Source organism: Mya arenaria, chromosome 17 (assembly GCF_026914265.1).
Source record: "Mya arenaria isolate MELC-2E11 chromosome 17, ASM2691426v1".
Taxonomy (NCBI): Eukaryota; Metazoa; Mollusca; class Bivalvia; order Myida; family Myidae; genus Mya; species Mya arenaria.
In genome coordinates this window covers 39986656-40000982 of record NC_069138.1, presented here as the reverse complement: position 1 = coordinate 40000982, position 14327 = coordinate 39986656, and the positions used below count along the sequence as shown (strand labels likewise).

General features: G+C 38.6%; 1 protein-coding gene across 1 annotated transcript in view; it reads left to right on the top strand.

Annotated features, from left to right (window-relative positions):
• Positions 1-13213, top strand: part of LOC128224312 (heparan sulfate 2-O-sulfotransferase 1-like) — a 41633-nt gene extending 28420 nt beyond the window's left edge. Inside the window, exons 6-8 of the mRNA XM_052934122.1 lie at positions 1190-1287; positions 5280-5437; positions 5844-13213. Of these exons, the coding sequence (XP_052790082.1) occupies positions 1190-1287; positions 5280-5437; positions 5844-6136 (549 nt within the window). The 3' untranslated portion in view covers positions 6137-13213. The remainder of the gene's footprint in view (positions 1-1189; positions 1288-5279; positions 5438-5843) is intronic.
• Positions 13214-14327: the final 1114 nt, after the last annotated feature.

The following is a 14327-nucleotide window of genomic DNA, read 5'->3' as shown; positions in this document are numbered from 1 at the left end:
GCCTTTTTCTTGCAGTTCCACAGGTCAGATATTCTGACCCATTTCCAAGTGTAAATTACTTAAAAATCCTGCAGAATTTTCATATTTCCCAGGTTACCCTCTGGATTTGTCATTCTCAAATCAAGGATTTTTTCTTTAAATATTCCCACATATAGGTCCAATTATGTGTTCCAAAAAAGCCTAGAAAAAGCCCTGGTATAGAATGTTGATGTATATTTTAAACATTTGAGGATTGTGTGGAGCAGGGCCACAAATACTGTGACCCTGTCAACCTCCAGCTTCCAGCTTACACACCAATATATAAGGCACCTCACATGTATATAGAGCATTGCTGTATATTTCAGACATTTGATAATGTCGGGAGCAGGGCCACAAGTACTTTGAACCTGTAAACCTCTGGCTCCCAGGTTAACCACCAATATATAAGACACCTCACATGTATATAGAGCATTGCTGTATATTTCAGACATTTGATAGTGTCGGGAGCAGGGCCACAAGTACTTTGAACCTGTAAACCTCTGGCTCCCAGGTTAACCACCAATATATAAGACACCTCACATGTATATAGAGCATTGCTGTATATTTCAGACATTTGATAGTGTCAGGAGCAGGGCCACAAGTACTTTGAACCTGTAAACCTCTGGCTCCCAGCTTAACCACCAATATATAAGACACCTCACATGTATATAGAGCATTGCTGTATATTTCAGACATTTGATAGTGTCGGGAGCAGGGCCACAAGTACTTTTAACCTATAAACCTCTGGCTCCTAGCTTAACCACCGATATAGAAGACACCTCACCTGTATAGAACACTGCTGCATATTTCAGACATTTAATGTGTGGAGCAGGGCAACAAATACTGTGATCCTGTCGACCGTTGGCTCCCACCTTAACCACAGATATTAAAGATATTAAAGACAACAAATATGTATAGAACAATGCTGTATATTTCAGACATTTGATGATTGTGTGGAGCAGGGCCATAGATACTTTGATCCTGTCAACCTTTGGCTCCTAGCTTAACCACCGATATATAAGACACCTCACCTGTTTAGAACAATGCTGTATATTTCAGACATTTGATGATATTGTGGACAAATACTGTGATCCTATCAACCTTTGGCTCCCAGCTTAACCACAGATATTTAAGACAACAAACATGTATAGGAAAATGCTGTATATTTCAGACATTTGATGATTGTGTGGAGCAGGGCCATAAGGACTGTGATCCTGTCAACCTCTGGCTACAGATTCCGTTCTTCTGTGGACACTCATACAGGTGCAGGTATGTACATGATTTTACCAAGATGTCTACTTGTATGATATAACCTTGATTTGTCTGTATGATATAAACTTGATTGCAGACAACTTGTGTGTATTTACTACTGTATGATAGGACTCGATTTCAAGTGCAGGGCTCAGGCCAACCAGGGTCATTTAAAGTGCAGGGCTAAAGCTAAAAAGGGGCATTTCAAGTGCAGGGCTCAAGCTTAACAGGGGCATTTAAGTCCTGGGCTCAGGCCAACCAGGGGCATTTCAAGTGCAAGGCTCATGCCACCAGGGGGATTTAAAGTGCTGGGCTCAAGCCAACCAGGGTCATTTCAAGTGCTGGGCTCAGGCCAACCAGGGTCATTTCAAGTGCTGGGCTCAGGCCAACCAGGGAGATTTCAAGTCCTGGGCTCAGGCCAACCAGGGAGATTTCAAGTCCTGGGCTCAGGCCAACCAGGGTCATTTCAAGTGCAGGGCTCATGCCACCAGGGGGATTTTAAGTGCTGGGCTCAGGCCAACCAGGGGCATTTCAAGTGCTGGGCTTAGGCCAACCAGGGGTATTTCAAGTGCAGGGCTCAGGCCAACCAGGGGCATTTCAAGTGCAGGGCTCAGGCCAACCAGGGGTATTTCAAGTGCAGGGCTCAGGCCAACCAGGGATATTTCAAGTGCAGGGCTCAGGCCAACCAGGGGTATTTCAAGTGCAGGGCTCAGGCCAACCAGGGGTATTTCAAGTGCAGGGCTCAGGCCAACCAGGGGGATTTCAAGTGCTGGGCTTAGGCCAACCAGGAATATTTCAAGTGCAGGGCTCAGGCCAACCAGGGATATTTCAAGTGCTGGGCTCAGGCCAACCAGGGGTATTTCAAGTGCAGGGCTCAGGCCAACCAGGGGTATTTCAAGTGCAGGGCTCAGGCCAACCAGGGGGATTTCAAGTGCTGGGCTTAGGCCAATCAGGAGTATTTCAAGTGCAGGGCTCAGGCCAACCAGGGGTATTTCAAGTGCAGGGCTCAGGCCAACCAGGGGGATTTCAAGTGCTGGGCTTAGGCCAATCAGGAGTATTTCAAGTGCAGGGCTCATGCCAACCAGGGGGATTTCAAGTGCTGGGCTTAGGCCAATCAGGAGTATTTCAAGTGCAGGGCTCAGGCCAACCAGGGATATTTCAAGTGCAGGGCTCAGGCCAATCAGGCCAACCAGGGGTATTTCAAGTGCAGGGCTCAGGCCAACCAGGGGGATTTCAAGTGCAGGGCTCAGGCCAACCAGGGGTATTTCAAGTGCAGGGCTCAGGCCAATCAGGATTATTTCAAGTGCAGGGTTCAGGCCAATCAGGAGTATTTCAAGTGCAGGGTTCAGGCCAATCAGGAGTATTTCAAGTGCAGGGCTCAGGCCAACCAGGGGGATTTCAAGTGCAGGGCTCAGGCCAATCAGGAGTATTTCAAGTGCTGGTTGCAGGCCAATTTTCAATCACCATCATTGCCACAGTGTTATGGAAAAATTGTGTGACATCAAAGAAAACATGCATCTAGCCACCATTCAATTCTACTCATTTAGAAAACTGAGTAAAAAATAGCCCAAAATCCATTTGCACCTAGAAATGTAGTGTTCTCCACTTGCCAAACTCTTTCATTCCTTTCTGATATTTTGCTTCTAGTTTGTAACTCATGAATTCCTTTCCTTAATATTGCCTCGTCAATCCTTCATTTTACTCAGATAATCGTTCTATCAATTACAGAAATTGAATGGCCATAATTGTGTTAAGGCTTTAAAAATCTCATTCCCTTGTCTAAAAGATCTAAATAACAGTCAGTACATTTTTTTCTCCCTTGTAATCTGAGCTTAAGTCTAATTTTGACGTCATGTTTCCAAATGCAGAAGCAATATTGAGTAGCTAATAAATTTACTTCGTTGATAACAGAGTAGGTGTTAGACGTTCGTGACCACATATCTCAGAAAGTGTAATTTTGCACAAGCTGTAGATAGTTCATTTAATAGGAAAAATCAAAAAAGAAAACTTCTTGAAATATGTTTTGTATTTCATGCATTCCATTTCGATCTTTTCTCGAGTGTATTTCATGCTTATTATATGATCTTCCTAAGAATATTTATTGAAATAATAGTTTGTTTTTTCCACTGACAGAAGAGAGTTTTCTTTTTCTGAACTAACAGACTATTTAAATATAAATAGATATGACAGAAATAGATATAACAGTTTTTCCTTTTCTTTGAATTTCAATGTCCATATTTATCTTGCCTTTATTGCATGCAAGGATGGCAAGGATAAATGTGAAGGACGCCCCTACTTGAAGTTTATTGTAGCTAGATGGTACAGACAGCTAAAAGCAGATATAAATCTTGCTTGAGTCCATTAACTGTGTAGAAACTTGTACTGGTGTCCATTCAGAGAGGCCAAGAGCTAGCTTGTCCACTTAGCGCACTTGTTAACACACTCACTTTTCACATAGACATCCCAGGTTGTCCAGATTGCTGTGTTAAGCACGTTCTATTCTCAAAAAAGATGTCCCAGATTGTCCTGTTAGTGCACTCGCTTCTCACCAAGGCATCCCAGTTACCTGGTTTGTACCGTGGTTAGCACACTCAATTCTCACAACAGCATCTAGCACATAAGTAAGCACATTCGCTTCTCAAGAAGGCATCCCAGTTACCTGGTTTACACATTGGTAAGCACATTCCCTTCTCAAGAAGGCATCCCGGTTACCTGGTTTACACATTGGTAAGCACATTCGCTTCTCAAGAAGGCATCCCGGTTACCTGGTTTACACATTGGTAAGCACATTCGCTTCTCAAGAAGGCATCCCGGTTACCTGGTTTACACATTGGTAAGCACATTCGCTTCTCACCAAGGCATCCTGGTTACCTGGTTTACACAGTGGTTAGCACACTCACTTCTCACAACAGCATCTAGCAAAGTAGTAAGCACATTCGCTTTTCAAGAAAGCATCCTGGTTACCTGGTTTATGCATTGGTAAGCGCATTCACTTCTCAAGAAGGCATCCCTGTTACCTGGTTTACACAGTGGTTAGCACACTCACATCTCACAACAGCATCTAGCACAGTAGTAAGCACATTCGCTTCTCAAGAAGGCATCCCTGTTACCTGCACATCTCAAGAAGGCATCCCTGTTACCTGGTTTACACCTTTGTTAGCACACTCACTTCTATCATCAGCATCTAGCACAGTAGTAAGCACATTTGCTTCTCACCAAGGCATCCAACCAGGTGCCATTTTCAATAAACACCTTAGATTTAAATTAAATATGAGGTTAAAAACTAACGTTTTTGATTGGCCTGTATATATATTTAGCTGACCAATGAACAGAAAAGAATCACTAAGGCATGTCTGAAGATAAAAATAAGATCAATATTGATTTCTGGCCCGGAACATAACATAAGAATGTTGTTGAAGAGTAACTCTCCTTTGTTTGGCTCAGACACAAAAAATCGTAAGGTCCTATTTTTGTTATTTTTGTGTTTTTTTCAGCCAAATTTGTGAGGTATGAAATTCACGATACAATTAGTTAATCATTGGCAAACATCAGTAATTCATATTTATATTATCAAGGTCTTAGTTTGGGGACAACGATCATGAATATTAAATGCCTCTGTAAACCAACCACTCTACAGGTAGAGGGTTCTGAGGGTTCTGAACAGCAAACTTTTTAACACCGATGCATATGACAGGGGAATGAAATAAGTTATCAAGTTTTTACTTAAATAATGAAATTTATATAGCAAAGACAGTTTTCATATCTGTTTCAATCAATGTGGGAGCAGATGGGGCCCTGTATCAAGAATGGAGCTAGATTTCCTTCTGCCCGTGTTGGAAGAGATTTAGGGAGTGTACAAAAAATGTTTTAAATATCTTTTTTTCAGCAGCCTGGCAGTAGATGGGCCCTCAAGCAAGCCAAGTATAGTCTCATGAATGACCACCACCTAGTTGGGAATGATGGTGGAAGTGATACTAATTATGTATATAAGTTTTACATATCCATTTTAGGCAGCCTGGCAGTAGATGGGCCCTGGAACAAGCAAAGTATAACCTGATTAATAACTATCTCCTGGTTGGGGTCACTGAAGAGCTAGGGGACTTTATCGCAATGTTGGAAGTGATGCTGCCTCGCTTTTTCAAGGGAGCAATGGATCTCTATATCAATGGTAATAATTTTTTCATGTGTACTGCAATTTCCCAGGTGCAATTCTCATGTCATACCAAAGATGATAAACATGATAAAACATTGTTGCATTTGCTCCCTTGTCTGGCATTTGCCTTAAAATGGTTTATTCTAAGAAACATTGAGAACTCAGTACTTGTAATAAAAAGGAAAGTTGGCATGAGTGTATGTATACCTTACACAATGAAGACTATTTCAGATGTTTACATCAAATTGCCAAAATATCAACTGATTAATTGCCTTGTCTGTTAGCTTAAAACATGTTGCTGTAGAGATATTTAACTTTCATCGAGGGACTAACAAATAAATGGTGCATTTTAAGATTTCAAATTAAGAAAATGCATATTGATTTGCTGCAATTTGATGACAACTTGTTTTCTCTTTTTTAGGGGAGAGGTCACATTTACGGAAAACAAACAAAAAAGATAACCCTAGCAAGTCTTCCATAGCAAAAATTGAGGAATCAGCAATATGGAAAATGGAACACGAGTTTTATGAGTTTGCATTAGATCATTTTCGATTTCAAAAAAGATTGACGTTCGCTGCAGTGGATACTTTAGACCCTGAAACTGCTGCAGACTTGCAGAATCAGCAAAGCTTTTTGCTGTCTGATGGGCGACTCTATGTTCCTAAAGGGTTACAGTTTCATTATGAAAAAGTTCGTCCAGACATGCCAGGCTGATGGAAAGATTAACGGTTCTTTACAGTGTTAAAGTGACATGATCTTCCCATCTGGAGACAAGTGATAATGACTGTGATGTACAAAATGCCTGGTGAAGAAGATAAGTCCAAGTTTGACATTGACCAAGTACAAGTACTTGTTGATTGTTTTGACCTGATATTTTTCCATATTGTAATGCTGATATTCAATACTCTGCTAGACAGTTGAAATGCAAGCATTATTATGAAACTGCTGAATGTTCGAATTAAGCCTAGTTATATCATTTTTGTTATTAACAATTGTTAAACAGCTTTAGTTATGTTAATCAAACGAGACATTTTCATAAATATTTAGATATATGATACAATGTTCAATGCAATGTGTGTGTGCGTGCGTGCGTGCGTGCGTGCGTGCGTGCGTGCGTGCGTGCGTGCGTGCGTGCGTGCGTGCTTGCATGTGTGTGTGTGTGCGTGAAGTCTTGGTTGGTGTTCATAGAACACCTTTAGTCATTTCTTATCATAAGTCAATTTCCTCAAATTTTCATAGTCAAATTAAAAGAAAAGTACAAGTAGTTCTAACATAGTAGTTTGTATATGCAATCAAATTAATGAAAATAATATACTTCAGATATAAATTAGTTATAATGTCATAAAATGAATGAGATGCTTAATTGTAAAAAACGATTTAATTAAGGAATGACTTAAGATGTTTTATGAATTTCAGCCCTGATCTAGTTTATTTTCAAACTAGAATATAAGTATTTGTATATAAAGTCTTCATACACAAGACTCTTTCATTTTTAGCTTGTCTGATTTTCATGAAAAAATGTCAAGCATTGTCATAGCTTTGATGTCAGAGGTATTATGCTAACATTTGGCCATAGTTTACATCAAACTATGTTCACTGTTGCAACTGACAATACGCATATCATCGCAAGGCCCATAACTCTGCCTTTAATAATTGCTGAGTTGTGCCTTTCGACCAACTGAACATAAACATTAGACAAACATTGGCCTCCCCTGTGTGCTATCATTTATAACCAATTAAGCCCCCGCTTGGGGTGCTCTCGCTGATAATCCATTGGTTCCTGCTTTGGGTGCTCCCATAAATTACCCATTGGGCCCCGCTTAGGGTGCTCTCACTGATAACCCTATGGGCCCAACTTGGGGTGCTCTTTTTGTTATCTATTTGTCTCAGCTTGTTGTGATCTCACTGATTATCACTTGGTCCCCGCTTAGGGTGCTCTCACTGATAACCCATTGGTCCCAACTTGGGGTGCTCTTTTTGTTATCCATTTGTCTCAGCTTGTGGTGCTCTCGCTGATAACCAATTGGTCCCCGGCTTGGGATGCTCTCTCTGATTACCCATTGGTCCCCTGCTTGGGGTCCTCTCTCTGATAACCCATTGGTCCTCGGCTTGGGGTCCTCTCTCTGATAACACATTGGTCCTCTGCTTGGGGTGCTCTCATTGATAACCCATTGGTCCCCTGCTTGGCGTCCTCTCTCTGATAACACATTGGTCCTCTGCTTGGGGTGCTCTCATTTATAACATATTGGTCCCCTGCTTGGGGTGTTTTCTCTGATTACCCATTGGTCCCCTGCTTGAGGTCCTCTCTTTGATAACCCATTGGTTCTCTGCTTGGGGTCCTCTCTCTGATAAGACATTGGTCCTCTGCTTGGGGTCCTCTCTCTGATAACCAGTTGGTCCCCTGCTTGGGGTCCTGTCTCTGATAACCCATTGGTCCTCTGCTTGGTGTCCTCTCTATGATAACCCATCAGTCCTCTGCTTTGAGTCTCTCTCTGATAACACATTTGTCCCCTGCTTGGGTTCCTCTCTCTGATAACCCATTGGTCCTCTGCTTGGGGTCCTCTCTCTGATAACACATTGGTCCTCTGCCTGGGGTGCTCTCATTGATAACCCATTGGTCCCCTGCTTGGGGTCCTGTCTCTGATAACCCATTGGTCCTCTGCTTGGGGTCCTCTATCTGATAACCCATCAGTCCTTTGCTTTGAGTCTCTCTCTGATAACACATTTGTCCCCTGCTTGGGTTCCTCTCTCTGATAACCCATTGGTCCTCTGCTTGGGGTCCTCTCTCTGATAACACATTGGTCCTCTGCCTGGGGTGCTCTCATTGATAACCCATTGGTCCCCTGCTTGGGGTCCTGTCTCTGATAACCCATTGGTCCTCTGCTTGGGGTCCTCTCTCTGATAACCCATCGGTCCTCTGCTTTGAGTCTCTCTCTGATAACACATTTGTCCCCTGCCTGGGGTCCTCTCTCTGATAACCCATTGGTCCTCTGCTTGGGGTCCTCTCTCTGATAACACATTGGTCCTCTGCCTGGGGTGCTCTCATTGATAACCCATTGGTCCCCTGCTTGGGGTCCTGTCTCTGATAACCCATTGGTCCTCTGCTTGGGGTCCTCTCTCTGATAACCTATTGGTTCCCACTTGGGGTGCTTTGTTTGTTATCCATTTGTCTCAGCTTGTGTTGCTCTGGCTGATAACCAATTGGTCCCCGGCTTGGGGTGCTCTCGCTGATAACCCATTGGTTCCCGGCTTGGGGTGCTCTCGCTGATAACCCATTGGTCTCAGCTTAGGGTGCTCATGTTGATAACCCATTGGTCTCAGCTTAGGGTGCTCATGTTGATAATCACATTCCCAATGTAATGTTTGATAATAGTCATTCTAGTATTAAAGTATTTCCTGAGTCTTTTAAAGGAAATTTTCTTTACGAGAACCATGATTTACTATTTTAAATATAGATATATATATATATTTATATATAAATATAAGTGAGCTTTAGAAAAACATACGAGTAGTTGTTTGGTTGTCATATTGTATATATATAGGAAACTAATGCAGTGGGAATTATTCAGATCAGGGAATTGTCATGTAGTTGTTTATAGTGATTCTATTTGACTACTGTATTATAATAGACTGTTTTAAGTCTTTATAAAGCAGTCAGAATCAGTCAAGACTGTATTGAAATTTGATGACATAGAGGACAATTGTTTGTATGTAAGATATTCTGATCTTACTCTGAAACAAACAATTATTCTCTTTAATATATCTATATATTTCACTGTGAGTGGCCATGAGTGAATGAACCCATATTTGCTTTTGGTCTTGATGGGCTGAAATATATTGCAATCTTGCATTGAAACAAACAATTTTATTGTATGTACATGCTTAAAACTTTTAAAAAATTACAATAAATTGATATTTAATTGAAAAATCATGTCAAAATTTAGCCAAATGATGTCATACCAGTAGTTTTGTTGTTGATTTTCTTTCAAGCACTGTGTTTATTTACTTTTTCATTTTTCAGGGGCTAAGAAAGATAGAAAGGGAAATTATATTTTTATGTACTCAGTGTTTCAATTATGACTTTATCAGGATATAATTCTCTGGATTTTTTCCAATAAACCACTGAAATGCATGAAATCAATACTTGATATTTTTCTAGTACATTATTTTTCAAAAATGGTCCACGTAATATGAATAAAATAGTGCATTATTTGTGTTGTGTAATTACATGGACATTACCAAATTTTCCTTTGGATAATTTAGGATTAATAGGATAAATAATATGCAGAGGAAAATTATTGAGAAGAAATGGGTAAAATCTCTTAATACTTTGGTATGTTTATTACACTGTGTAACACAGGAAAAAACGAAACTGAAACGATTTATTTAATGTCATAAATTTGATCTAGTAGATAGGTAAATGAGGAAATAGTTTTAGTCATTTTCTGAAAATTCTAACTGCAAACTATATATCGTATCGTTATTATTAATATAAACTGTTGCAGATAAAGTTCTAAAGTTTTATGTTTATAATTTGATGTAGTGTTTTGTTGAGGTCATGCACCGAGAAAAACAGGCATATCATTCTTAAGTATTATGATTTATTTTCAAACGAAATTAAATCAAGTATAATTTGAATACAATGTATTACCTCATAACAAGAAACTAATTGTCACTTTTCTCGACAGAACATGTATATATTACTTTTGTATATTTTGTAAAAATTGTTAAGATCTGTAACGATGCTTGTACCATGTAAAGGATAGGGCTTTGAAGCAAGGGTAAATATAGAAGGTCAAAGAATAACATCTTTGTGTAAAATATCACAGACATATTATTAACAATCTATAACAATATGCTCATGTACTTTTTCAACTGTTGAGTTTAAAAAAAGCAAAAATAGCTAAATGAATGAGACAAAAACACTTTGCAGGTTTCATAGCAATACTCAATAGTCATAACAGTGGTGTTCTGCCAGTGACTGTTGTCAATGAAATATATAGATTTATAGTGTAATGAAATAGTTTATTTTGTGAATCACATGTCAATGATTGTATGCTTTTCTGTGTAGTCGTTTGTTACCTCGACTATTCAAAGAACAAGAAGGGCTCTCTACTCGCGTCTGTGTAGCATTGGCGTCTGTGTCTTGAATGACTTAATCGGTCAAGGTTGTAGAGCAAGTTATTATTTTTAGTCTTATCTCAAAGAATGTTCATTCAATTGACTTGATACTTCACACTGTTGTTCAGGGGCATGAGACATTTAAGTGAAATGGCTCTATTTGATCCTAAATATAAATTATGGCCCCTGATTGACTTAGAAAAATGGTGTATCTTTAAAGGGACTGTACACCAGATTGACACCAAAAAAAGTGTTTTTCTGTAACAAATCTCAGGACATTTATTTAATAAAATGTTTTACTCTTTGATATCATAATTGTAAAAAAAAAATTACCAAAATTTAAAAAAAAAAGAAGTCGGAGGCCGGGTTCAAACTAGTGTCACCAAAATTGCAGTCCAGTGTTGCATCCACTGTGCTATGAAGGCTTACTTAAATGGTTGGAATATTTAAGCTATATACCTAACTTGGTAATATCACATGATAACATCGACTAGCCAATCACATATAAGGAACGAATCTTAGGTAGACATACCTAGTAGTCTTTTTAATGGAAAAATACAAAAAAGTTCGAAAAATGAATTGATTGTAAACTATGTGGTACTTCAGTTAGTAAGTTTCAATGCATTGTACACTTCGATACCAAGTTTATTTTTTTTTAGCTTTTTCATCATACGGAGTACAGCCCCTTTAAGGCATATTCTTTTTTTATACTACCTCAAAAACTGTTCATTCAATTGACTTGATACCTCACACAAATATCCAGTTCCATCAAACACTTAGTTAAACAACAACAAAGTTAGACAACTCAGTATGATCCTAAATACAAATTATTACCCCTGATTGACTTAAAAAGTTTGGTGAATTATCGGCATGTTGGGGCTTTGAATCATATCTCATATCATATCTGGTTTATGCTATTTACATTACAGCGAACCTTAGTGTTCAAGGCCGCAAGACATTTACGTTAGTTACTTCAGTATGACCCTAGAAACAAGTCATAGTCGAGCACGCTGTCTTATGATACTGTTACTTCCATGCCTGTCATTGTATGTATTTCTAATGAGGTATTTCGCACGATACGCAGACATCCATGTCTGTCATTGTTTGCTTTTCTGTTAAGTCATTTCTTATTTTACTGTAGCTTCTCATTATTTTGCCAAAGCTTCCCAAAAATATTTACTTAATAACTTACTTTACTCATTATTTCTTAAGTTATAACTCAATAACTTACTCAGCACATTTTACCTCAAGGTATTACTTGATATCTAACTCAGCTAATTTTAGCATAGTACTCATTAGCATGGTATGAAATCTTATTATTTTTTTTCTGCTGGAATTGCATTTTCCTACAACTAATGTCGATATAAACAAATTGTACAATACTTTTGATAAAAAATATTATAGAGCAAGAAATTTAATTAAGTAATTACTGACAAATTTCAAGTTAAACTCAACTGTTTATTGGATATTTTATTGCTTTATTTAGATAGTGCACAGCTAGTACACACATTTTGGCTAAACAAATATTAAGAAATTAATCATAATATGTAAAGAGTTTCTTAAACATAACTGAAAGAAATTAAAATAGTGGGAATTGAGTAAATACTTAGGAATCAAGACTTTATTAAGACCCTCCATGACTTTCACATATCTTTTTAACTGCCACATTGCTATTGGACTTTCACATTTCTATTTTTCACATTTCTATTGAACTTTCACATTGCTATTGAACTTCCACATTGCTATTTAACTTTGATATTGCTGTCAAACTTTCATATTGCCATTCAAATTTCACATTGCTATTCAACTTTCATATTGCCATTCAAATTTCACATTGCTATTCAACTTTCTCATTTCTATTGAACTTTCACATTGCTATTGAACTGTTCCATTTTTCAACTTAAAATTTGAGAGAGAAAAAAATGTCATGATGATAACTTATGTACAAAAGTTTTAAATAATTGTGTAACATGTGTTTTACACTATATAATTCAGATCAAGTTCTGCTTTGATTTCAATCCACTCAATCATTTGACAGGGTTATGCCCCTTTTAATTAGTTTTTGGTACATAGGTTTGGAACATGGGTTTAACACCATATGGTAATATGTTCATGTGATTATTTCCAAATGAAAAAAAGTTTACCGTTCTTTTGTCAGAATGCATTTCGGGGTATTCATAATTCCTGTGACAACTCTAGTTTTTTAATGTTTGAATCATGTTGTCGAAAATACCTTTAAACTTAAGTCAATGGAATAAACAGTGCAAAAATGCACCAAAATGTAACAATACTGAAATGGAAAATAATGCAATTTATTCAGAATATTATTTTGACATTTCGAGTCTGACAGTGTAATATTTAAATCTGTAGCTTTTAGAAGATATTTTTGATACAGTAAAGGATTGTATACTTCACATTGAAGGACTAAAGTCTTTGACAGTAAACAATTTCAGGCCCTTGTATGTATAAGTTGATCTTATGAAAGACTGACAGGATTTTGATTTTAAACATATCGATGTCAAATAGAATAGATACATTTTACATGCATGTTATTGCTTTTTGTTCCACATTTGTGTTTTAATTGCATTTAACATGTTACTATGTAGTTTATACATCCTCATGTTTACCTAAAGTAACAGTGTAAGTACGTGAAATAAAGTTCGCAATATAGTATTCTCTTGATCTCATTTGCCAGTCACATATTGCTGTCTTATTAAAATAGTGTCCATTTGTTTATTTAATGTATGGAATCATATTGTTGAAAAGAAAATGCTATGAATGTATGAAAGCTGCAAGGGCAGGGTATTGAAGCTGCAGGGGCCTGGTATTGAAGCTGCATGGGCAGGGTATAAAAGCTGCAATGGTGGTGTATTAAAGCTGCAAGGGTAGGGTATTGAAGCTGCAGGGGCCTGGTATTGAAGCTGCAGGGGTAGGGTATTAAACCCACAAGGGTAGGGTATTAAAGCCACAATGGCAGGGTATTAAAGCTACAAGGGCAGGGTATTAAAGACACAAGGGCAGGGTATTAAAACTGCAAGGATAGGGTATTAAAGCCATCAGGGTAGGATATTAAAGCCATATGGGTAGGGTATTAAAGTCCCGAGGGCAGGGTATTAAAGCCACAAGGACAGGGTATTTAAGCTACAATGGCAGGGTATTTAACCCACAATGGCAGGGTATTAAAGCTACAAGGGCAGGGTATTAAACCACAAGGGCAGGGTAGTAAAGCTGCAAGGACAGGTTATTAAAGCCACAAGGGCAGGGTATTAAACCACAAGGGCAGGATAGTAAAGCTGCAAGGGCAGGGTATTAAAGCCACAAGGGCAGGGTAGTAAACCACAAGGGCAGGGTAGTAAAGCTGCAAGGGCAGGGTATTTAAGACACAATGGCAGGGTATTAAAGCTGCATTGATAGGGTATTGAAGCTGCGAGAACAGGGTACTAAAGCTGCAAGATCAGGGTATTAAAGTTGCAAGGGCTGGGTATTAAAGCTGCAAGGGTAGAGTATTGAAGCTGCAAGAACAGGGTACTAAAGCTACAAGAACAGGGTATTTAAGTTGCAAGGGCTGGGTATTAAGGCTGCAAAAAAGGGTATTAAAGCCATAAGGGCATGGTATTTAAGCCACAAGGGCAGGATATTAAAACTGCAAGGACAGGGTATTAAAGCCATAATGGTAGGATATTAAAGCCATATGGTTAGGGTATTAAAGCTGCAAGGGTAGGGTATTGAAGCCACAAGGGCAGGATATTCAATCTACAAGAGCAGGGTATTAAAGCTTCGATGG